This window comes from Tamandua tetradactyla, chromosome 2, assembly GCF_023851605.1.
Source record: "Tamandua tetradactyla isolate mTamTet1 chromosome 2, mTamTet1.pri, whole genome shotgun sequence".
In the NCBI taxonomy this organism is placed as follows: Eukaryota; Metazoa; Chordata; class Mammalia; order Pilosa; family Myrmecophagidae; genus Tamandua; species Tamandua tetradactyla.
In genome coordinates, this window is record NC_135328.1 from 55812646 (window position 1) to 55838916 (window position 26271).

Below are 26271 nucleotides of genomic sequence, written 5' to 3' on the forward strand. Positions count from 1 at the left end.
AACAAATATGGAAGAAGTAACAGGAACCCTGAGGGAGTGAATGAATAACTTCTCGTCACTAGGGAACCTGTGCTCATATCTTGGCTTAGGAATGGTGAGAGATGAGCCCCCACCCAGCTCTTCTCCAGTAATCTTCACTGCAGGATAAAGAAAAGATGAGAATGTGGCAGCGGATTAGCATACTGGAAATGATCTAGAGAAGCAAATGAACATGGACCAAGAGATTTTAGAGAAACCAGATTGTGAGCAAGAGATCCAGGGGGCAGAAGGGTGGAAGGTGCTGTGCTTTGTCAAGTTAATGGCATTCTTCTTCTAGATGCTATCAAGTGCAAGCAGGTACCAGTCAGCCAGTACAAGGAAAAAGGATCACATGTTTTTGATCCCCCAGAGGATTATGCTGCAGCAAGACTGATCTTTTTCTTTTTTGTAGAGCTGCTTAAAAAAAAAAAAATCTGAACTTCAGACCTGGAATTTTCTTTGAGACTTATGGTTACCTCATCCATGTCTGTAAGCACAACAGCATTTGCATAATAGGAGACTAGGCAATTTCCCAGATATAAATCCAGTCTCTAAAGAGTTAAAGGTAAAACATTTTATTCCAAACCTAACCCAAACTCAATAATAAAGGTTCCTAGTGCTTTCTGTTTCAATACAGAAATCTATAACTTTCACTTCTCAGATAACACCCCAGTACATATGAAAAAGTGAAATGATTCCCAAACAGCAAACATATTAATCTCAGCCACTGTCCTGCTCAGTCTTTAGAAAAAGGCATACGTCGATGGTTCTCAACATTGACATTCTCGGGCTCTGTTTATCCACCCATTCAATCCACAAATACTAAGTATGTATTCCGCACCTACTCTATACTAGATACCAGGATGAAACTGTGAGCAAAACATAGTCCCTGTCCTCATGGAATTTGTGATCTGGTGGGAAGACAGGTGTTACAAAGAAGAAATGCAGGGTACAGCGGGAGTGCCTAACAGGGAAGAACTAAATTCTTCACACTGGGGTTCCAGGGTTCATTTTCCTGAAGAAGTGCAATTTAAACTGAGACCTAAGTATGGATTAGTTAAAATCAGGGTGGGGTTTTCCAGGCAGAAGGAACCACAAGTACCCAGGCCCTAACATAAAAAAAAAACAATGACGACATATTCAAGAAACTGAAAAAGGGACCTGTTTGGCTGTGGGTAGGAAGCAAGGGGGTAACTAGGGTGAGAGGAGTCATGAATAGGTCAGATTCCAGAAAATATCATTGGACGTGATAAGGATTTTTGACGAATTTCTTTTTTTATATATATTATTATTTTTTATTTTTTCAAAAAATATAGCAGCAAACGCAGACATTCTTAACTTTTGATCATTCCGTTCTACATACATAATCAGTAATTCACAATATCACCACATAGTTGCCTATTCATCATCATGATCATTTCTTAGAACATTTGCATCTATTCAGAAAAAGAAATAAAAAGAAAAAAATTCATACATACTATACCTCTTACCCCTCCCTTTCATTGATCACTAGCATTTCAATCTAAATTTATTTTAACATTTGTTCCCCCTATTATTTATTTTTATTTCATATGTTTTACTCATCTCTTGACAAGGTAGATAAAAGGAGCATCAGACACAAGGTTTTCACAATCACACACACTATGAAAGCTATATTATTATACAATCATCTTCAAGAAACATGGTTACTGGAACACAGCTCTACATTTTCAGGCAGTTCCCTCCAGCCTCTCCACTACTTCTTGACTAACAAGGTGATATTTATTTAATGCGTAAGAATAACCTCCAGGATAATCTCTCGACTCTGTTTGGAATCTCTCAGCCATTGACACTTTATTTTGTCTCATTTCACCCTTCCCCCTTTTGGTCGAGAAGGTTTTCTTAATCCCTTGATGCTGAGTCTCAGCTCATTCTAGGATTTCTGTCCCACATTGCCAGGAAGGTTTGACAAATTTCTTGATTAAGTATGTTATTTAGACTCATCTTCACTTTAGACAAGGCATTTAAAAATGGTTTAGGAAATATACGAGCATTTGACTTGTGAAAGGGCTTCATAAAAAGAAGGTTAATTGGTCAGATACAAATCTCCTTAGAAGGCAAGTATTTCAGGAGTAATTGTTCTCAGATCTGAAATGCAGTTTCTTAGAGAGTCAGCAGAGCCACTGCTTGCCTTGCACATGTGAGAATTGCTGTTATGATACGCAGGTTACTAGGCAGGCCTTCTTGTAAATGAACGTACATATATATACCCAGAAACAAAGCAGTACTCACCAATAAACTTTAAAAAAGATCATTTAAAAATTCATGGTGATGAATACACAACTATGTGATGATATACTTGCAAACCAAGTATAGAACGTTCATATGTTAAGAAAGTTTGTGTTTGTATGTTGCTTGGTTGTATCAATAAAAATTAAAAAAAAAAAGATGATTTAGTCACGATTACTTTTAAAATTGAGAACAGAGTAGAATTTCCTTAAAAAGCAAATATATTAAATGAAGCCTAGACAGATATTCAAATAGATAAATGTCTTTGTTTCTACCTAGCACCTGCTCAACTGGATTTACTAAATTTATAGTGCAATTTCATTACTGGGTATACAGAGACTCTCAATTAATGGTTGGGGATTAAATGACATCATCCAAGATGGCTCAGAGAAGGTATTTTAATCTTAGGGGAGCACAACAGCTATGGTAAAGTGAATCCCCAGAGAGGAGAGAACATAGAAGGTGTGAGTTTTCAATCTCAAAAGAGCAGAAGAGATGTGCATTAAAAAGGTCAGTACTGTGCTGGAGAAGGCAGTGATCCAAGATTGCAAAGATTGAGGCTGAATGAACTGGCCCTGAAAATTGTAGGGCAAATGACAGTTTTAGACAATAGCAAATAAAATCTGCTAAGTGTATCTATTTTCCTTTAAGAAAAAAAAGAGCAGAGGTAAGAAGAGTCATTTTTTCTGCGGAAAGAGTTTCTCAGCTCTAATTACTCCCGATAGCTGTAATTTACAAGTTTTTGGTGGGCAGAAATCGCTAAGATTCACACGTTTTCAGACCAACAGCTGCCACTATTAGTGAGCAAATTGCGAAGTCTTCTGCATGGTGGCAGCCAGCTATCTGTAGCCCAGTCAGGTGACAAACCAGAAGTGCAAAGAGACAAGCCACACAAGAGGCCCCTGGTATTCTGGCCCCTTGTGGGCTGACCAGAGGGTACACTGTCAAGAGATCAAAAATGATAACACCATTACAGAAGTATTTCAGTCTGACTCCTCCCCTTCTCTTGGAGTATAGAATGTTACATACCGTGCAAAGAAGGACACCTGTTTTGGAATGTGAGAATTCCTGAAAGACCTCTGTTCTTTCCTACAAAAACAAAGAAAAATAAGGTATTAAAAAAATAAGATGAGTCTAAATAACATACTTGATCAAGAAATTTGCAGATAAATTCAGGCAACATATGCTTAGATTTCCATAACTGTCCCAATTTCCCATTGATATAACTGTTTTTTGGTACAGAGAGGCTCTGCCAGGAAAGAGGAAGAAGTGAATTCTTTACATCTTCTATTAAGACATCTTACTTGCAGGGTTGGATTCTCAGACTATGGAAAAGTAGTGTAGCTTCTGGGATAGCACATTTCAATAAGATGATGCCAGGGTGGACACACCCTTCAGAAATGGCCAGTATCAAGAGGAGGGAAGGTCAAGGCCAAAGTTGCCACATGGGTTACAAACTCAGAATTTATTTTAAACATGTTTTCCTAGAAGTGATCTAAAGGAAGGCTGAACCATCAACTTTGATTCCTACTTTCTTTTCTACAGCGCAATTTTTAAAGAATTGATTAGAAAAATTTTTTTAAACTATAAAAACCCTATGCTTTAACTGCAGAAAAACTATATTTAAGTTCAAGTAAGAAAATATTAAAATAATTCTATCACCACTAGTAACATCTTGGTGTTTCTTTCAAGTCCCCTTTCTATTTATAACATAATCAAATATACAGCTGTATGTTTATATATGCTTTTAGAACACAGCATCATACTATCTGTACAACTAACACGCTCTTATCATGTATCATTAAAACATGAATGTCCCTTCATGCCAATAACCAACAACTACATGGCCTCTAGTGGTTAAATGGTATTCAGCTGAATGGATGTACCTACATGCAGGTCATCGATATCCTATTACTGGCAAAGGAGGTTAACTCCAGTTTTTAACTGTTATAAACTATATTATTAAAAAACTATATCTTAAAGACAAATCATTAGGTACATTTTTAATTATTCCCTTGGGTTAAATTCCTAAAAGCACAATTGCTGGATCAAAGGGTATGTAAAATTTATTTATAAGACTTTTGGACAAGAGCTTGTAATGGTTAAATTCTGATCATGTTTAAGTCAGAGCACTTAAAGCAGTTGAGGCTTGGTCACATCCATTTGCCAAAAACAAATAAGAAATAAAACAAAATTACTAAAAACTTGAAAAAAGGAAAAAGTGAAATCACTCCCTCTACTCTGGTATAGGTGCTAAGCCATTTTGGTGTACCCCTTCCAGTTTTTCACATGCATATGTGTAATATAACTGGAATCTCAAGGTACACCTCATTTAAACACTGGATGATAACATAATAATAATAGCCAACATTCAGTGAGCACTTACCATATACCATACTTCAAGCACATCTAAGCATACTTTTTAAGGACTTTACATACCTAAACTTATCTAATCCTACTAACAACCCTATGAGTAGGTACTACATCCCCATTTTTCAAATGAAGAATCTGAGGCACAGAGAGGTTAAGTAACTTGCTCAAGGGACTTACAGTAAAGTTCAGGGCTGAACTAATATATATATTTTTAACTTTTTTTATTAATTAAAAAAATTAACAAACAAAACATTAAGATATCATTCCATTCTATATATACAATCAGTAATTCTTAATATCATCACATAGTTGCATATTCATCATTTCTTAGAACATTTGCATCAATTTAGAAAAAGTAATAAAGACAACAGAAAAAGAAATAAAACGATAACAGAGAAAAAAAAAGATTATACATACCATACCCCTTACCCCTCGCTTTCATTTACCACTAGCATTTCAAACCAAATTTATTTTAACATTGTTCCCCCTATTATTTATTTTTATTCCATATGTTCTACTCTTCTGTTGATATAGTAGCTAAAAGGAGCATCAGACACAAGGTTTTCACATTCACAGAATCTCATTGTGAAAGCTATATCATTGTTCAATCATCAAGAAACATGGCTACTGGAACACAGCTCTACATTTTCAGGCAGTTCCCTCCAGCCTCTCTGCTACATTTTGAACAAGGTGATATCTACTTAATGCGTAAGAATAACCTCCAGGATAACCTCTCAACTCTGTTTGGAATCTCTCAGCCATTGACACTTAAGTCTCATTTCACTCTTCCCCCTTTGGTCGAGAAGGTTCTCTCAATCCCTTGATGTTAATTCTCAGCTCAATCTAGGGTTTTTCTCAGTCCCTTGGTGCTGAGTCTCAGTTCATTCCAGGATCTCTGTCCCACGTTGTCAGGAAGGCCCACACCCCTGGGAGTCATGTCCCACGCAGAGAGGGGGAGGGTGGTGAGAGCGCTTGTCATGTTGGCTGGAGAGAGAGTCCCCATCTGAGCAACAAAAGAGGCTCTCTTGGGGGTGACTCTTAGGCCTAAATTTTAAGTAGACTTGACCTATCCTTTGTGGGGTTAAGTTTCATATGAACAAACCCCAAGACTGGGGGCTCAGCCTATAGCTTTGGTTGTCCACACTGCTTGTGAGAATATCAAGAATTCAACCTGGGGAAGTTGAATTTCTCCCCACTCTCACCTTTCCCCGAAGGGGGCTTGCACATACTTTTCCGGTCACTGATCAAATTACTCTGGGATTCATCAGGGGATCACTCTGGACAAACCAAAAAAATCTCACGTCCTACCTGAGATTCCAAGTACTTATGACATTCAATCAAACTATCTACATGAGTTATATTAGGAAATGTTCTAGTCAAAATATAAATTTTGTACCAAATATTTTTTGCTTTAGTCTCACACACAAGGTGACATTTTAAAGTATTAATTATCATCTATTTTCTGCACCCTGCAATAATGACATTCCTTTGTTCTTCCTCATGCAAAAAGATTTTTAAAATTTGTACATTGTACATTTCACTATTATTATACACTCTAGGCATTCCTAGATTATACCATCTCGATCTTTACCATCTATCTTTCTTTCTGATTTCATTTATGTCCCCAGCACTTCTCCCTCTATCATTCTCACATGCAGCTTCATTCAGTGTTTTAACATAATTGTATTACAGTTAGGTAGTATTGTGCTGTCCATTTCTGAGTTTTTATATTCAGTCCTGTTGCACAATCTGTATCCCTTCAGCTCCAATTACCCAATATCTCACCCTATTTCTATCTCCTGATGGTCTCTGTTACCAAGGAAATACTCCAAGTTTATTCACTAATGTCAGTTCATATCAGTGAGACCATACAGTATTTGTCCTTTTGTTTCTGGCTAATCACACTCAGCATAATGTCCTTAAGGTCCATTCAAGTTGTTACATACTTCATAACTTTATTCTGTCTTATAGTTGCATAATATTCCATCTTATGTAAATGTCACAGTTTGTTTAGCCAACTGTCTGTTGATGGACATTTTGGCTGTTTCCATCTCTTGGTAATTGTTAATAATGCTGCTATAAACATTGGTGTGTAAATGTCCATTTGTGTCCTTGGCCTCGTGTCCTTTGAGTAGAGACAGCATATAGATGGGTCCTGTTTTTTAATCCATTCTGCCAGACTAGGTCTTTTGATTGGAGAGTTTAATCCATTAACATTCAGTGTTATTACTGCATGGGTAGTACTTTCTTCTACTATTTTGCCTCAGAGATTTTATATGTCATATCTAATTTTCCTTTACTCATAGTCTTCCTTTCTACACTCTTCTCCACATCTCTCTCTTCTGTCTTTGTATCTGTCTCTAGTGTTCCCTTTAGTATTTCTTGCAGAGCTGGTCTCTTGGTCACAAATTCTCTCAGTGATTTTTTGTCTGAAAATGTTTTAATTTCTCCCTCATTTTTGAAGGACAATTTTGCTGGGTATAGAATTCTTGGTTGGCAGTTTTTCTCTTTTAATAATTTAAATATATTATCCCACTGTCTTCTCGCCGCCATGGTTTCTGCTGAGAGATCTGTGCATAGTCTTATTGGGCTTCCCTTGTATGTGATGGATTGATTTTCTCTTGCTGCTTTCAAGATCCTCTCTTTCTCTTTGACCTCTGACATTCTGATTATTAAATGTCTTGGAGTATGTCTGTTTGGATCTATTCTCTTTGGGGTATGCTGCACTGCTTGGATCTGTAATTTTAAGTCTTTCATAAGAGTTGGGAAATTTTCAGTGATAATTTCCTCCATTAGTTTTTCTCCTCCTTTTCCCTTTTCTTCTTCTGGGACACCCACAACACATATATTCATGTGCTTCATGTTGTCTTTCAATTCCCTGAGTCCCTGCTCATATTTTTCCACTTTTTTTCCTTATAGTTTCTGTTTCTTGTCGGATTTCAGATGTTCCGTCTTCCAGTTTTGAAATCCTATGTTCTGTCTCTCAAAATCTACCATTGTAGGTTTCCATTGTTTTTTTCATCTCTTCTACTGTGTTTTTCATTCCCGTAAGTTCTGTGATTTGTTTTTTCAGACTTTCAGTTTCTTCTTTTTGTTCTTTCCTTGCCTTCTTTATATCCTCCCTCAATTCATTGATTTGGTTTTTGATGAGGTTTTCCATGTCTGTTCGTACATTCTGAATTAATTGTTTCAGCTCCCATATGTCATTTGAATTGTTGGTTTGTTCCTTTGACTGGGCCATATCTTCAATTTTCCTAGTGTGATTTGTTATTTTTTGCTGGTATCTAGGCATTTAATTGCCTTAATTAGTTTATTCTGGAGATTGCTTTCACTTCTTTTATCTAGTGTTTTCTTGCTGGATGAATTTGTTGTCTGTCTGTTCCTTGACATTCCGTTCAGCTTTATCTGAGCCTTTAGCTTAAGTTTTGTTTAACAGAGGAGAATTTTTCAGTTCTTGTTTTCTGGTTTCTTGCCCTGCTTGTGTGGTGCCTTCTCCCACACACACACTTAGGAGGGTCTACTTAGATATTATATACCCCAGCCAGATTTTCCCAGACCAAACTGGCCTCCTATCAGGAGGAAAGAGTCACCTGCGTCGGTTTTCCCTGAGGGTGAGACCCAGCAGGTTGAAAGACTTTCCTGTGAAGTCTCTGGACTCTGTTTTTCTTATCCTGCCCTGTGTGAGGCGCTTGTCTGCCTGCAGGTCCCATCAGCATAAGATGATGTGGTACCTTTAACTTTGGCAGACTCTCCCTGCTGGGGGCGTGGTGGAGACAGAGGAGAGGTTGTAGGCTGATTTTAATGGCTTCAAATTACCAAGCCCTGGTGTCTGAATTCCTTGATGGAGGGATTCCACCTGAGTTGGGCTTCACCCTCCCCTGGGGAAGGCACAGGCTCCAGACAAGCCCCCAAAAGAGCTCACTTCTGCCTATGCCTGGGGCAGCTGCAGCCTGAAAAGTCCTGCCGCTGTATCCAGAGGCAGTCAAGCCTTTGTAGATACACAGCCACAAAAACCTCTGTTTCCTTCTTTTTTTTCCCCCTTTTTCTGTCAGTCCTGCCCCCTTGGCGCCGGGGCAAAAATGAGCAACCTCTGCTTTGATCAGGTTCACCTAAGCTGGGGGCCTATTTTTAGTATTCAGAATTTGTTAATTAGTTCCACAATTGGCGTTTGATTGTGTCCAGTCTCTGCTGCTGGTAAAGTCCTTCCCTTTCCCCTCTGGGAAGCAGCCTGTGGGGGAGGGGTGCTGGCCACCACAGCTTTGGGAACTCACGGTTCAGGGGGGTGCTCGCAGCCGGTCCAGCTGGTCCAGACTGGGGTACGCTGTATGTCTGGTCACTGACATGGCCCCAGGGGCCGTTCTGTACTGTTTCTGGTTATTTAGTAGTTGTTCTGGAGGACGAACTAAAATGCGCATGTTGTTAAGCCGCCATCTTGACCCGGAAGTTGAACTAATATTTGAACCCAGGAATTGTATTCCAGAATCAGTGCTCATACCTTCAAAAGGATAGCTAGTATTAGGTAGCTTGCTACACGGTCTTTATAAAGATAATTTTTTTCAAAGATAATTTTTAATGGATATATTGTATCAAAATGTGAACTATGAGAAGAGCTCATGCAAGCCTATGAAACATTTTAAAGACTGGATATAAAGTTTCAGACATAGGATAAGGGAAAAAAACTACCAAATTCTTGGACATTCATCACAACTATCATGCAGAATGTTCTTCAAACAGTAACTTCTCTCTCTAAGGCTTATAAGCTTGCTTTGATCGTGTTAATCATTTAGGGATACTACACTAAGGTCATGTTAAGCAGCGGCCAGGGTAACAAGCCTGGAAGATATCATTTAGACTGCTTTGGCTTAATCTGGAATAAAATACTTAACCTTGTCACAAAATAACCTACAAGGATACTACTACCTTCCACCTTCTATCTATATCAGGTGGAGGCCATGAAGGCTAAATAGTTAGTATTATTACAAAACAACAAAAATAAAATATAACAATTATAAAACCATGAACAAATTACTCCAAAAACAAAGATAACAACGATGAGGACAACAATAATAATGGCACCTAACTGTTACCTATGCTTACTATGTGCTAAAGTGCTTTGCCTGAATTAACTAATCTTCACAACACCCCTCTGAAGTACTATTACTATTCCCATTCACAGATATGGAAGCTAAGGCACAGAGGTTAAATACCTACTCAAGGTCACACAGCCAGTAGGTAAATGACAGAGCTAGGTCTAGAACACAAGCAGTCTGCTCCCAGAATGCATGGCAATAAACACCCTGCAAGACTATTGCCTTGTTATCCTGTGAGATAAAGTCATTTCTAAAGGGAGAGCAGAAATATTTTAACTACAGAATACCACTATATTCAAATTTCTAGATCCTTCTAAGTCCATATCCAGCTCCCTCATTATCCTCAGACCTATTCTGCAGAATAGAACGTCTCTGATCAAAGACCCAGAGGACTAGTAAACTAAGTAAAAACAAATGAACAAAATCCATAAATGGTGTTCAAGAATGAAATCAACAAACTCGATTAAATCAAGGATCCTGAAGGTAAAAACCAAGGATTTATCAATTTTGCAAAGACAGGAGTGGAATCAGGAAGTTTTGTATAATTTTGTAAATAAGAAGGTGTGTCCTTGAGTGACCTTAAGCAAGTTCACTTTTCTGAGCCTCCATGTTCTTAAGTATTTAAAAAAACCACAAAACAAAAAGAGAGGGTGGACTTTATGACCCTTAATGTCTCTCTTAGCTCTAAAAAATATACGCTGTTAAAGCTGGTTCTAATCAAAGTATATGGCACAGCGTCCTTATACTGATTTCTGGTTTTCTTTCACTCATATTAATTTTCTAAGCTGTGTGGTTGCCTCTCTAGGACAAGAAAGCTCCCATAGCCAAACTCTGTTCATCCCTTCTGTCATAATTCCAGTGAGTACATCTAGCACCCATGCTCCACCCTGGCTTCCTAAATGGATGGCGTAGTTAAGAGAAGTGGAATGAGAGTCTAAAATAAGGAAAATATTATACTCTGAACAAAAATCTTACTCTGTGGTGAGAAAAAAAACGAGAACCCAAAGCCTCTTTAGTACATTACACAGTATCCTCTTCCAACCAAAAACCTTAAGAGTGAAAGCGCTGTATCTTGTTGACAATGACAGCAGTCGTGCTCAGCAGTACCATATGGGATCCACAATTTAGCTCCATTAATGCTCTTAATTTGAAGACATCAAGCCCTAATTACACACTGGGTACTAAAAAGGCAAAACCCTTCCCTGGTGCCAGCTACTTAGTGGTACTCTGTTGCCTTAACAGCTGGTTGAGGTAGATTCAGGCCAAGCTGCGGCCCGTGAGTTTTTTCACGTGGAAGCAGCCAGTGAGCAGGGATAACAAGGCCCAGATCCCAAAGCAAAAGCAAACAGGGAACAATAGACTTCCCTTGCCTGTATTAACAAAGCAGTGTGATCCACTTTTAGTTCCAGTGAGTCACTCATTTTAGATGAATTCTTCCCTAGCTGAGTGGAGTATGAGAGGGACAAACCCACAGCTGACCCTAGAGAATGAGTTCAACAGGACTAGCTTTCATTCCCGTTTCCACTCTGAAGGCTATGTCGCTGCACAGGGAAAGGCAGTAGTGCTCACCTCCTGTTCCATGTTGCCATGCAGTCGGAGGAATTTTAATCGTGGGGAGGCAGATGGTAACTGCCCTGATGCCGGGGCCCCAGAGCTGCTCAGCAGGGTCTGGACGAAGAGGTTGTAATGGAACTCCACCAGCTCACAACTTGAGAAAAAGATGATCATCTTCTGGTCTTTTTCAAGCTACATCAATACAAAAGGAAACACCACCAACAACAACAAAAACCAACCATACTTTTTTTTGTTTGCTTTTGGCATGGGCAGGCTCAACTGTATGTTTTTAAGATTAGGTGACACTAAAATGAATATTTCTCTAAAATACATAGTTATACTGCCCCTGATTTAGAAACATAGGTGACGAACAGCTTTGAATTTTGGTGCATAAAAAAATAAAACAACACTGGTACCCCACTCACCCTTCCACCTACTATTTTCCATATACCAGGGAAAATTAACACATTAACCTTGTAAATACATATACAATTGCAATGATTCATTTAAAAAACAAGCACACAAGTCTCTATATTTACATGACATTCAGTACGTTTCTTGCCACCCAATATCAAGCCCAGGGAAGATACATATAAGACAGATTTTAAGTTGAACATAATGGCTATCCTTGGCCTCCAGAAGATACCTATTAAGGTCTGCATCCACAAAATTCAGAATTAAGTTGGAAACCTTTTTTTTTTGATGTCTGAACTAACTACTACCAAAGCCTGATGCCTGAATTAAACAAAATAGATCTTTCTTCTTTGGTTCATGTCAGGTCTAGTCCACATTCCTACCTTGCATTTCTGAAGGATGAAGGCTGCTAGGGAGACAAGCCTCAGTTTGCTGGGAACCAGTGTCACATACTGATCAAGACCCTCTGGGATTGCGAAGCTGTTCAGCTTGATGCTAGTTTGGGGATGAGAGACTTCATGGATGGCTTTGCCCTTTGGTTTAGACTGGTCATGGCTTTCGTCCAGTACAGAAATACTGACTGGATTGTGCAAACTGATATCAGCTAGTCGTGTTACACCTTTGACAGAAAGTGAAAAAAGCAAAACAGATGACAAGCATACCCCATGAAACTGGTCACAAACGCATGCTCATACATACCACACATCCAGTCTTATTAAGAAACTCCCTATTGGTATTGTCCAAGTTCCAGCCCTACTGCCATTCTCATGGGCCAGATCCACCAATTTCTTTCCACTGCCTATAATTAATCCATCCCCACCAATATTTTCTAAACTTGATCTGTGGAAGACCAATTCAAAAAGATATTAATGTATGTCTATAGACCACTTACCCCCCTCAAAACAGGGTTCTCTGATCTAGTAAATCTTGGATTAAAAATGTTGTATGGGCTTCTTTATTATAGGCCTCCTCAGAACCTTTATTGTGTTACTGTACATGGTGAATCTCCAAGAGGGGAAGTGGTATATGCCAAACATTTTTGACAAAAGAATCCCTTTTTCACAGATTACCTCTCAGAATTTTATTTATTTATTTATTTATTTTATTTAAGTGTAACACACCTTGAGAACTCTTAATGGGTAATGAATGGCGTGTAGAAATTGCATAAAATATCAAGTCTGATAAATTAAATAAACTGAACACAAGAACAGGAACTCTGTATGGTTGGTCGGACAATATCTCATCGGGTGGAGTGATTCTGGTAAATCAGTGACACAATTTTTCCATGTCTTAATGGTGCCAGCTATAAAAGAGAACTAAGAACTTCCATCTTATGAAGATGGAAGACAGAAATAATCTTAAAGACTATTTTTAAGACTAAATATCTCTTTAGAAGAAAGGCAGGATGATTACACTAAACATGCACTTGGATTAGAGGTCGTCGTTTTCAGAGCAAGGGCCCTGCTCTCCGTGGGCCAATGTCACAACAAAAGCTCATGAAGTCAATATGTCAATGGTGCTCAGGGATTTTACTTTCTCTACACTCCAAACTACAGCACCAGTAGTAATCACCTCACCTGAGATGATTCTGGATCTGTGCCCTGTCTTTTCCCTCCAAGCCCTGGGGAATGTATCACTCTTAGATGATTGGAAGACTGGATGACAGGGAGTACAGGATGTTTAAAAAGGCAGTCCTCTAGGGACATCTTTCCTCTTCAACTCCCACTCCCCAGACTGAGAATCACTGCTGACAAACAATGCAGATTACACCTAGGTCTTTCTTCTTCATTAAAAACAAAGAAGTTCCCATGACTTCTTTTCAACTCACCTTCTGTAAGTGTTGCTGATAGCAAGATGTTCTGTCGTTTCTGGCATTCTGTATTTACAGCATTGAGTATCATTGTGATGTCCTTTTCAAAACCCAAATCCAAGATCCTGTGGTTGAAGAGAGAAATTTTAATGTATGTGAAGAATAAATGTGATACCAAGAAACTACAGAGGTAGAAATGAAGGTAGTAGAAACAGACTTTTTCTTTAACAATCCAAACTTCTTGGACAATTCTCACCTGTCTGCTTCATCCAAAATCAGCCAACGTATCCGACTAAAATGAATGTTCTTTGTGGATTTTATATGATCCACCAGACGTCCAGGAGTTGAGATAAGTATATTTATTCCTTTTCGGAGTCTGTTATAGATAATATATCATAAAAGAAACTAAATCAAATAGGGCTTTATTACTAGAAGATACAAGAAAAAAGCAAAGGAGACAGATTCATTACAGCACAAATGTGTGACAACTTGAAATCATGACAAACATATGGTCATATGGATGGAAAGATATGTTTGAGCTTTAAATTCTTCCTCTGCTATGAATTTAATTGTTAAGATCTGAAATTATGTTAAAACTGTAAAATCTTAAAAAAAAAAGAGAAGGGATAATTGGAGATGAAGGGATACAGACTGTACAACGGGACTGGATATAAAAACTCAGAAATGGACAGCACAATACTACCCAATTGTAATGCAATTATGTTAAAACACTGAATGAAGCTACATGTGAGGTATAGGTTTTTTGTTTTTGTTTTTTTTGTTTTTTTTTCTTTCTATTATTGTTTTAATTCTTATTCTGTTGTCTTTTTATTTCTTTTTCTAAATCGATGCAAATGTACTAAGAAATGATGAATATGCAACTATGTGATGTTATTAAGAATTACTGATTGTACATGTAGATTGGAATGATTTCTAATTGTTTTGTTAATTCTTTTTTTAATTAATAAAAAAAAAAATAAAAAAAAAATAAAACTGTAAAATCTTAACTTCAAAAGGAATCTCAATTATAGGGTATACGGGTGGTTCAGTGGCAGAATGCTCATCTTCCACGCAGGAGACCCTGGTTCTATTCCCAAACCATGCACGCCCCCTCCCCCCAAAAAAGGAATCTTAATGATCTAATCCAATGTTTTTATCTGATCAGTAAATCCTTTCTAGAACATTCCAGATAGACAGTCATGTAGCCTAGTTCTTGAAAGCTTCTGTACCAGGTAACCTTTTACCTGAATGAGTTATCCCATGCCAATATGCTCTAATTGCTTCAGAAGTATTTTCTTAAACTGAACACTTTTTGTAATGTCCAATAAAATGGGCCTACCTTAGCTCTTAGATTATACAAAATAAATCTATCTACTTTCTCCTCATACATCCTTTATCCCATTATTTCATAGTTATTAAACCTCCCAAATGTTAGCTGGGTTTATTTTCCAGCTTTCCTTGCAGTTAAGTATGGTCTTGTGCCTATGTTCTTGGGATACAAGGATAAAGGGAATAGGAAACTCCTAGAAAGTACCTTTAGAGGGAGAAGGCATGACCATCTTTGTCAGTACTGAGAAGAAAACAGATGAAATGGCTAAAGCTCTAGCAACTAAGACTATGAGGCATCCTAGAAATTGGAAGCTTCACATGGTGGCACAAAAAGAAAGAGTGGAATACCATGCCAGCCCTGGACCAGCTATCATCAGACTTCTCAAACATGAAAGAAGAAAACTCCTATATTGCTTATGCCATTGCTATTTTTGTAGTTGTTATTTACAGCCAGATCTAATCCTAACCAATACTTTTAGGTTTCAACTTTTAATATTTACTTCTGAGTTACAAACTAGATGTATAGTTAAATGCTAATACTAATCATTAAGTTATAATACAATAAAAGCATTTTTAAAAGAATGCAGACTTTGAAATCTGTTCTGTAACCACTTGTTAAAATGTACTTTAAGAATTATTCCTTTTTTGTATATATATTTCACAACAATAAATGTTTAAAATTAAAAAAAAGAAAGCAGACAATTTGGGATTTACTTGTTACAACAATTTTCTGACATTTGTTATGAGTTCTAATACAGAATTAAGAATCAATGTATTTGTATGGATTAAAAATAAATAATGGGGGAAAAATGTTAAAATAAATTTAGTAGATTGAAATGCTGGTGATCGGTGAAGGGGAGGGGTAAGGGATATGGTATGTATGAATTTTTTCTGTCTTCTTTTTATTGCTTTTTCTGAATTGATGCAGATGTTCTAAGAAATGATCATGATGATGATATACTATGTGACGATAGTGTGAGTTATTGATTATATAGCAAGAACAGAATGATCATATGATAAGAATATGTTTGTATGTGGTTATGCGTCATAAATAAACAATAAACAAATTTAAAAAAAAGAAAGGGGTTAAGGGGTGTGGTATGTATGAATTTTTTTCTATTGTCTTTTTATTTCTTTTTCTGAATTGATGCAAATGTTCTAAGAAATGATCATGATGATGGATATGCAAATATGTGATATTGTGAATTACTGATTATATATGTAGAATGGAATGATCATATGTTAAGAATGTTTGTATTTCTTTGTTGTCATTTTTTAAAAAAAATTTTAAAATTAATAAAAAAATTAAAAGAAAAAAGAATCGATGTATTTGGGTGTAAAAAGAATGTTGTAAAACATTATATATACTAGGGCAGGCCATGGTGGCTCAGCAGGCAAGAATGCTTGCCTGCCATGCCAGAGGACCCGGGTTTGATTCCCGGTGCCTGCCCATGTTATATATATATATATAAAAAAGCCACAAACATTATATATACTTTATGATCCTATTTTTGTAAAACCTCAAATTCCCATTGATATGCCATATACTAAACAGGGAGTACTGCAGGGTACTAGGTAGATGGGAGTTAAGAAGGTAATGAGCATTGCTATTAACCTTATCAGAAGGAAACTCGATTGTAGATTCATCAATATTTAAAAAAAAATAGCACTGTCTAAAAGTGATCACTCCTTACTGATTTACTATGTCCCTATGCACCAGGTCTGGGCAGCACCACCTGAAACAAAGCTCACTCCAAGTAAAAAGAATCATGTGTTATTTAATAGGACGGCAGGATAGACAGACGAAAAAATAAATTAAAAACAAACAGGGCGGGCCACGGTGGTTCAGCAGGCAGAGTTTTTGCCTGCCATGCCAGAGACACAGGTTCGACTCCTGATGCCTGCCCATGTAAAACAAACAAAGAAACAAACCTCCTCCTACCTGGCCTTTTCTGATTTTTTCTTCTCTCCTCCCATTAATACTCCAGGCACAATCCAGGTAAATGGCTACAGAAAAACAAATCAAGATCAAAGAAAACTCTCCTTTACTGAAAACAGAGACTAATTCTAAATTCTTTTTCCTGAAACAAATGAAAAGGATTTGAACTTCTTACTGTATGAGGTGGGATCATGCGGAGAACTGATTTCTAGGCATTGCCACACCCATGGTTACTATCAGCATTAACTTGAATTATAGCTATGTAACTAGTTTCCAACACTCTAAGAGAAAAAGGTGAGTTTTTTTACTGATTCAGGTAACTTCTCTGCCTTTCCTCATATAGTCTACATTGAAAACACATTTCAATGTGTTTTCACATTGTTTTACAATGTAGGTCTTCTACTTTGTTGCTGTTGTTGTTTATATAAAACTCAAGCACAAATCTTCCCTATCTCCCACCTCCGATAAAAGAAAGTATAGATCAATTCTTGATTTAATTTGGTGAATGGGGAGGCTTTGACTTTGAAACATTCTCTTCTTTCTTAAACAAATTCAATTTGCAGCTTTTTAAGTTGCTTTCCTCTGGATCATGTTATGGTTGTTTCTGTAAGTCTCTGTATATGGCTTGTTAGTGGCTGTAATGAGCAGATTATAGGACTATAAGCATCAGGAAACACTAGCAATCTAGCTAGGCTAGAAATCGATTCCCAATAAGGTTTAGATTAGTAAAAACCTACCAATTATACCTAAACAGAGAAGAGACATCCTTGGAATGGAAGGAAATGGGTAATCCCTAGCTCTCTGAAAATAAAAAATTATGGTACATTTCTCTTTTCTCAAAAAATCAGATTTAAAAAATGTAACTGAACTCATGACTTGCCTTACCTTAAGCAGTTTCTGGACAGTGTCAAAGCTTTGTAGAGCCAGCTGTAAACATTAAAAAGATAAAGGATGAACAGGGTCCTTTCTTTCTTTTCTTTTTTTTGTTAAGACAATGCAAAGTGATTAGACTTCTAACTTAGATCTCAACTTACAATTTAAGAAAAACCTGTTCTTAGAATGGTTCCAAAACCAGTCAGTTTGGGGAAACGAGGGTAAAGATACCACATCTTTTTCTTGGAAACAACAAAAATAGTGTTTTGTGCTCCCTCTGCTGGTTCAAACTCCCCGAGTACCACACAGAAAAGTACAAGTCTATGGTGCACGGAGATGGAAGAAAATAAAACAAAGTCAACCTGAATTTGGTTCTCTTTAGAATGGGAAAGAATATAGATAGGTATGAAGAGGTAAACTAGAATAGTGATGCAACAGGTTAGCCTTTGGGAATGCTGCTTCAAAGCCAATTTAATTGGATCCTAAAAATATGCCAGGGTAGAGCAGTACTTGAAAACTGAGAGATGGTCATTCCCCCAAATTTATAAAAAACAAAATCTGAAACCAATAAGCCCAAAGGAAACCTCAAAGTAAAAATTGATATAGACTTTTCAGAATCCCTTTATCCAAGAATATGTACAATTTCTGCATGTTTAGTATTCATGAAGCATCCTAGGGAAGTAGCAAGTTTGCTGCTGTAAAAATTTAAATAGCTTCCATGCCCGCTCCTTCAGTGAAATGAGCTAAGATAGGGCACTGCAGGCTGTACAAAAGGCTGAAATGAAACCTCCATCTGTATGATCAATCTCTGCAAAGAAATGCCTAGGATTTGATATAGGAAGCAGACATCCTAATCTGGAATTGCCTCTGTAAGCAAATAAAATAGATCAGATAGAAGAGATTTCCATCAAGAAAAAAATATTAAGAAGCTTAACTTTCAGGAACAAGTATAATTTCTGATAGCATTAGCTTCTTAAAGAAATACTCATTTTCAGAGTCACTTGCTTTTATTTTTTAATTAAGCAGCTAATTACTTTTAAAGGGACAGAAATACATACTGTCATTAGTTTTTAGACAACAGGGTAATGCTTTTCCATACTTAACTTTATGATTTTCAAAAAGTGTCTGAACTTTTCTCTTTGATAGGGACCAAAAGGCTGGTTCCCAGGCAAAAGAAAGGAGTATGAAGTGGTTTGCAAGCAGGGAGAAAAATTGTGAAGCCACTTTAAAATCCAACAGGATATTAGTGAAAGTACTTGCTTCAACTCACCCCAACAGTAAGACTGCTTACCTCCCTTGTAGGCACTAGTACCAAAGCATAGGGACCATCACTGCGCTGTTGATAGAGAAGGAAAGAAATGCCATTAGCAGGATGAATAAACATCTTGGGACTCCTGGTAGACAGAGCATAAAAGTGGCCAGTTGTAAAGCATTAGAAGCATTTTCATTAAGAAAGAGAGAAGGCAAGAATGTCCACCATTTGCATTATTATGTGGCATTGTTCTAGAGGTTCTGGCCCATGCAATCAGATAGGAGAAAAAAATCTGACATATAAAACTGGACAGAAAATAAAAATATCATTATTAGCAGATGATGCTGTTTGTACTAAAACAACAACAACAACAACACCCTTAAGAGAATCAACTGAAAATCCACTAAAACCAAGAAAATCCAGTCAGGTAGCTGAATGCAAAATCAATATACAAAAATCAATACTTTCCAACATTGCTAGAAAATACAGTGGAGGGGAAAAAAATCACACTTATGATAGCAATAAAAAAGACAAAAACAATAAGCATGACAAAAAATGTACAAAGTCTATATGAAGAAACATGTAAGACACCTCTGAGGGACATAAAATTTGAATAAATGGAAAAATGTACCCTATCCTTGGATAAGACTCAATATTATAAGTAAGCCAATTTCCCCTAAATCAATCCATAAATTTAATGCAATTCTAATAAAAATACCACAAGTATATTTATGCATATACATATATATACATACATACACATATATGAAATTACATATATAAGATGACTTCAAAGTTCATATGGGAAAATAAATATGTAAGAATAACCTAGACATTTCTGAAGAAATCAGAATTAATGCAGAAATATTATCCCTTTCAGAAGTTACAAAAATTTAAAGCTACACCAATTCAAAAAAATTATAATAGCACATAAAATAGAACAATAAAAGGTAGAATCTAGAACAGACCCAAATACATCCAGAAATTTAGGAAATAATAAAAGAGTTTTTTAATATCAGTAGGAAAAAATGGATTATTCAAAATTCCTTTGAGAAAAAAATAAAGTTAGAAAAATATAGATGAAATTAAGTTGGCCTTTAACAGATGACTCAAAACTAAGAAATAGAAGAAAATGCTGATATATTTTAATATAGAAAAATTTTAAATTTCAGAATGGAAAAAATACCTAAACAAACTCAAGTCAAATGACAATCTGGGGAAAAATACGCCATGCATAAGAGAAAGGGTTAATTTCTTTAACTTATAAAAAAGTCCAATAAATCAATTTGAAAAACAATACTAAATTCTCAAACAGAAAAATGGACATAGACAGCTAACTCATGGAAATCAGAATTCAAAATATGGCTTTTACATATATGAAAAGGTGTCCAACTTCACACATAAGACAAATTCAAATTAAAACTACCATATAGTATTTTTTGTCAAATTAGCTAAAATAAAACAGTTGATAGTGTTGATGAGGGCAAAAAAGGAATCCTTGTACATTGCTGGGGGGAATGGAAATTGGTATAACCCCATTCAGAGGACAATTTGGAATTATGTACTAAAATAATGCAAATTCTATTTACTGAAATTTCTCCCAGATACAGTCATACACATGCATAAAGTAAGCTGTAGAATATTTTATAGACTGTAGAGTATTTATAACAACCTTGTTTGGAGCAAAATATTGGTCATAATGTAAATTCCACCAATAAGGGGATTCAATAATTGATGGTACACACCATGGAACACTAGGCAGCCTTCAAAAAGAATAAAGCAGCACCACACATATCCCCAAAACATATTAACTAAACCAAAGCAAAGTGCCGCACAGCATGCATAACCAGTAAAAAATCTGTGTATCAAGCAAAACAAAACAAAACAAAACAAAACAAAATCCCTCCAAATAAAAGTGGGAAGAAAAACTTGATATGCAAAGAATATCTCCAGTAGGATCTATAAGAGACTGGTAATCATGACTACAGCATCTTAGGAGAAAAACTGTGAGACTAGGAGTAAAGAGGCAGACAGATTTACTTTTCACTATGTATTGTTGGCGCTCTTTAAATCATTTAACGGGTACATCATATTTAATAAAAAACAAAAGTAAAACAAGGCATTCTGATAAACGCCCTTAAGCCAATGGTACTCTGCACATCGAAAGAGCTTACAGACACTTACTGAATGAATCAAACAATGTTACTGCAGAAGCTCAGCTCAGATTTAACAGCAAATACAATTACAAGTATAGTTTTCATGTTTTGCATAGGAAACATTTGCACACAAGGAGAAAAGGATTTGGAATTCAAACTAGAGTTCTCTGTACTCAACATCAACTTTGTGAGACGACACTGAAGCTGAGGCTAGGAACAGTAAACATGTTAGTACAACAGTATCAATGTGCCACTGTGTGACGTTAGGAGATTCTGACATTTCAAAAGGTGTTACTACCCAGAGAAGAAGAAAAAAATCAATTACTCACAGGGCAGAAGTGAGTGAAGAGGGATGGATATGATGTTTAAAAAAACAGAGTCAAAATAACGGAAAGAATGATATGTTGGAATTTTTTTCTGTTTTCTTTTTATTTCTTTTTCTGAATTGTTGCAAATGTTCTAAGAAATTATCATGATGATGAATATACAACTATGTGATGATATTGTGAGTTATTGATTATATAACAAGAATGGAATGATCATATGGTAAGAATGTTTGTATTTGTATGTGGTTATGTTTCATAAATACATAAATAAACAAAAATGGAAAGAGTGAAAACAGAAAAGTAGTCCATTCTTATTTCATCACCAAAGTAATTTAAAAATCTGTAGGGTATATTAAATTTGCTGTTCCCCCCAGATGTTTCTTATGTCAAAACATTTTACAATGGACTCCATCTTACAGTAACTATTACTTGAATTAAGTGGATTAAATTGGGGGTTGAAAAACGGCTTTAATAGAATAAGCTGTCACCAATACAAAAAACAAACAAACAACCCGAGCAAACAAAAGTAAATACATGGCTTGTTAACGGTTTTGAATATAAACAAATCAAATCAGTGCCCTTTAAACTAGTCATATGACCTTGTTGATGATGACAGCTAACACTTAATGAGCTGTACTATTACCAGGGGCTAGGCACCAGTTCTAAACACTTCACATGCATTAACTCACCTAACCCTTATCGTAACCGCAGGAGAAAAGTACTGCTATCATCCCCACGCCAGAGACGAGGGCACTAAGGTCCAGAAGATGAAATAATTTGCCTAAAGTCAACCCAGACCCAGTACTTGAGTAGCACTGCCCACGCTGTCTACCTTAGGTATATCATCTAATCTCTCTTTTGGCCTCAATTGACAGAACTATGAAATGAGAGTTGGATTAGCACTCTAGGACTCATTCCAGCTGGAAAATTCTGAACTCTCTAACCTTGTTTAAAAAAAAAATCTCTACTAGCAAGAGGTTCTTTTGGAGTAAATAGATGAGACAGTATCATAGTAATTTACATTTGCTCATCTCATACTATGTATCAAGTACAACGCAAAGCACGTAACTAAATTTTCTCACTTTTGTAAAGAGCTGAATGAAAATAAAAGCAGTCACCTTTAGGAAACAAACAAAAAATTTCCACTCACCTACCTCAGAGAAGAGTAGTAATAGTTTGGTAAGTATCTTTCTAGTCTTTTAATGCATATATACACATAGATTATTATTTATGAGGTCATAACTACACATAACATTTTGTAATCTTTTTTCACTTAATATAGCAAGAATACTTGCTCAAGTTCACAAACAGTAACAGAAAAATACCAGCTTTTAATGGCTATATAAAGTTACATCATTTGGCTATTGCATAGGGTTTCTTTTTTAATGAATTTTAAAAAATTTTAAACCTATTCATTGTGAAATAATTTCAGACCTTAAAAAAATTGCAAAATAGTACAAAGAATTTCCATATATTCCTCTAGCTTCCCCATATGTTAACAATTTTTATAACCACAATACAATGATCAAAAACAAGAAATTAACACATTGATTTAACACTATTAATTAATCAATAGACCTTACTCAAATTTTATTGATTGAGCTATTGACAACCTTTTTCTGGACTAGGATCTAATCCAGGACAACACACTGCATTTAGCTATCATGTTTCTTTTAATCTGGGATAGTCCCTCAATCTGTTTTCAATTTTATGACCTTAACACTTTTTAAGCACACTGGCCAGTTATTTTGTGGAATGTCCCTCAGTTTGGGTTTGTCTGACAGTCACTCATGATTAAACTCAAGTTACACCCTTTTGGCAAGAAAGCCACAAACTGATGCTATGCTCTTCTCAACATCCTTTCAGGAGGCACATGATGCCAACTCAGGTCACTTAGTGAAGATGGGGATAGCCAGGAGTCCTACTGTCAAGTTCAGTCTTTTCCCCTTTTTAAGTAAGAAGTACCTTGCAGGGAGACACTTTGAGACTAAGTAATAGCTTTTTATTCTATTTTCATCTACTAATTTTAGCATCCATGATGATTACTGACTGAAACAGTATTACTGCTACATTTGCTGAATGGTGATTTTCTATTTCCATCATTCCTTCTATATTTGTTCATTGGAATTCTACTATAAGGAAAGGTTTTCCCTTCTTACCTATTTATTTATTCACTCAATTATTTATACCAATTTGAACTCGTGGGTAATTGTTTTACTCTGTAAATTATAATCCAACACCATCATTGTTTATTTTGTCACTCAAATATTTGGTAGGCTTGATACAGCTCTAACTTTGTATGTCAAAACTGGAATCTATTAGCTCTTCTCATCTCTTTTTTGCACCCACTTCCTATTTGCAGTCTCAACATTTCTCCTCAACTGAGAACAACTGGAGCTGTATTTGTGGGATTGTGGGCTGGGATTTGCGATGAAGGCTATGCCGAGGGAATATGGCAAAACTAGCTTCCTAAAGGACCCAAAGAACCAATTCAACCCAAGTACTAACTAAATATTTTCAAAACTAAAGAAAAATTCTACATAATGTTAAATAAAAGTCAAAGACACTAATAGGTACTTATTTTCACATCTACTATCAAGATAAACTGCTTTCAGTACAATGTTAGACTTCCAAGTCAGAAGTATACCACATGTTAGAACTTGCACAACACAGACCCAAGATCAAAGCATAAATAGTCTGCTGTAAATGCAACCATCTAGAGATATTTACTGAACAATAATAATTCCATGCTGGGAACTAGAAAAAACAAAGAAAGAGAGTTGGTCTTTATATAACACAGGTGCCAATGACCACCTTCACCATAAAATCACAAAATGAGTTTGGTCTTCGGAGCTGAACAGAAATGAGATGGAAATCCAATTCCACTAGTACTCATTACATGACCTTAACAAATTGTTCAACTTTCCTAAGCCTCAATTTCTCTTTGTAAAATTGGGATAATAGTTACACTACATCTTGGGGGGAAGGGAGGAGGAGTTATTGATTCAAGACAACACATGCAAAATATTCAGTACAGTGTTTGACACATGGGGACCATTTTCGAATGTTCCTACTATACCTACTATGATGACTGTGAAATATAATTAACTCTATTCTACTATGGGCCCGGTCTTTAGAGGAAACATGTTTATGCAATAAATGAACTAAAAGGAGGTAAGAACACAATGCTAACTGAAAACATATTCTTTCAGTCCCAATATTACTGCTACACTTCAGTTTTATGGTTTGGTTTATTACCATGAACAAGAACAGAAAAACACACTATACTCACCTGTATTTTTGATTTCATTGCTTGAAGTGACTGGACCATAGGGATGCAATAGGCAAGCGTTTTACCTTTAAAAAAGTGTAAAAGTAATTAAAATCACAAATTCTGCAATGTAAGAAAAGCAAAGGCCAAAATGGTGATGGCTCTGCTATCTTTTGGAAGTATCATATTCTGGGGAAAGAAGCCCACATTACACATCCAAGAGAGGTACAAAGAGAATTCATCTGTCTTCCATAATTCTTAATTTTGTCCTGTAAATTCAGTTCTTCTAAAAGCCTTAAAGCTTCAATAACTTTAATCATCTAACAAGGGAGACAACAATACATTTCCCTAATTACACAAAAGCTCACCTTGACGGCTGTCTCTAGAAGCTAGGAACTCCTTCTCTGAAACCCTCCTTAACCTCTCAGAGGAGCTTTAGTGGTCAATTAAATATCCTATGCAGGTGCTGCTGTGACAAGGAGTCAGTCTGAACCTTAGAGCTAGTCTCTAAACACCAAGCCGAAACCAACCTGAATGGGAGCCAAAACAGTGGGAGTGAAGAATAGCTGATCTGCCACTGAAAACACAAGAGGGTCAGAAGGGCAAACGCAGACTAGTCTGGAACTAAGCAAAAACAGTTTTCTGTGTTCAAGCAAAATGACGGGCATCCAATCAGTTGGGGTGCATGCCAGAACTCTATAGTTTAATACTAAAAGTAAACATTCATCCTTCCACTAGAGTGAGGATGGGCAGCTTTGGCCAGAGCCTTAAAATATGTTCCTAGGAATGACAGCAGAACCTGACTACTTTCTAATCCTGATCATGGCACCACCAAATTGTTTCCTTCCTTTCATTATGCGAACACATTCAATGCTCTAATCAAAGGAAAACATAGCTTCCCTTCTCCTAAACAAAACGAAGCAATCACTACAACAAAAACAGACCCTTTTTGCATAATGGTGGGCCTGGACACCAAGAGAAGAAAGGCAGAACATTAAATGATGACTGACCTGACCCAGTCTGGGATCTCACAAGAGCATCTCTGCCTTCTAGCAATGCAGGAATACTTCGCTTCTGAACACTTGGGCCACACAATAGAAAGAATACATAAAAGAAAAAAAATTAAAATAATAATACATATTTATCTATAATAGGTTACCCCATTATGTTTATATATGAAGACATAGGATAGACAAAATGCAATTGTCCCATAACATTGTCTATCAGCAGCCACCTTTGAAGTAACCTCAGTATTCAAGTGAAGGTGCTGAGAAACTTTTGATGATTAGAAGTATAAATGTCAGTTAAATTCCTGGAACTTCAAGAAATTGGCTATTCGACTAAACTAATTAAAAAAGAATTTATGTGTGTGTGTTGGGGAATGTCCTTATTTTGTTCTTCAATATTCTTATTAATTTTTACATATAAAAGTAAGAAGTGGCCATTACTAAAATGTACCAGAGCATACATAGTGAAAAAGGGGAAATTCACCTTTCTCTCACACCTTTTACTACTCTAATACTATTTTCTAGGAGTCATCACTGTTAACAAACATTTTTTCAGTATTCCACTATTTTTAACCAAATATTTACTCTCAT

General features: G+C 36.3%; 1 protein-coding gene across 2 annotated transcripts in view; it reads right to left on the minus strand.

The window, feature by feature from the left end:
- DDX31 (DEAD-box helicase 31) overlaps positions 1-26271 on the minus strand; it is a 77631-nt gene that overhangs the window by 43882 nt on the left and 7478 nt on the right. For both annotated transcript variants that reach the window (XR_013170108.1, XM_077147355.1), the window contains 10 exons: positions 25684-25754; positions 24695-24759; positions 18960-19004; positions 17681-17722; positions 16799-16863; positions 13784-13903; positions 13546-13652; positions 12101-12336; positions 11319-11495; positions 3316-3375 (listed from right to left, as the gene is read on the minus strand). Coding sequence is in view for 1 of the 2 variants with exons in the window: in XM_077147355.1 (XP_077003470.1) it covers positions 3316-3375; positions 11319-11495; positions 12101-12336; positions 13546-13652; positions 13784-13903; positions 16799-16863; positions 17681-17722; positions 18960-19004; positions 24695-24759; positions 25684-25754 (988 nt within the window). In the remaining variant the exon portion in view is untranslated. The remainder of the gene's footprint in view (positions 1-3315; positions 3376-11318; positions 11496-12100; positions 12337-13545; positions 13653-13783; positions 13904-16798; positions 16864-17680; positions 17723-18959; positions 19005-24694; positions 24760-25683; positions 25755-26271) is intronic.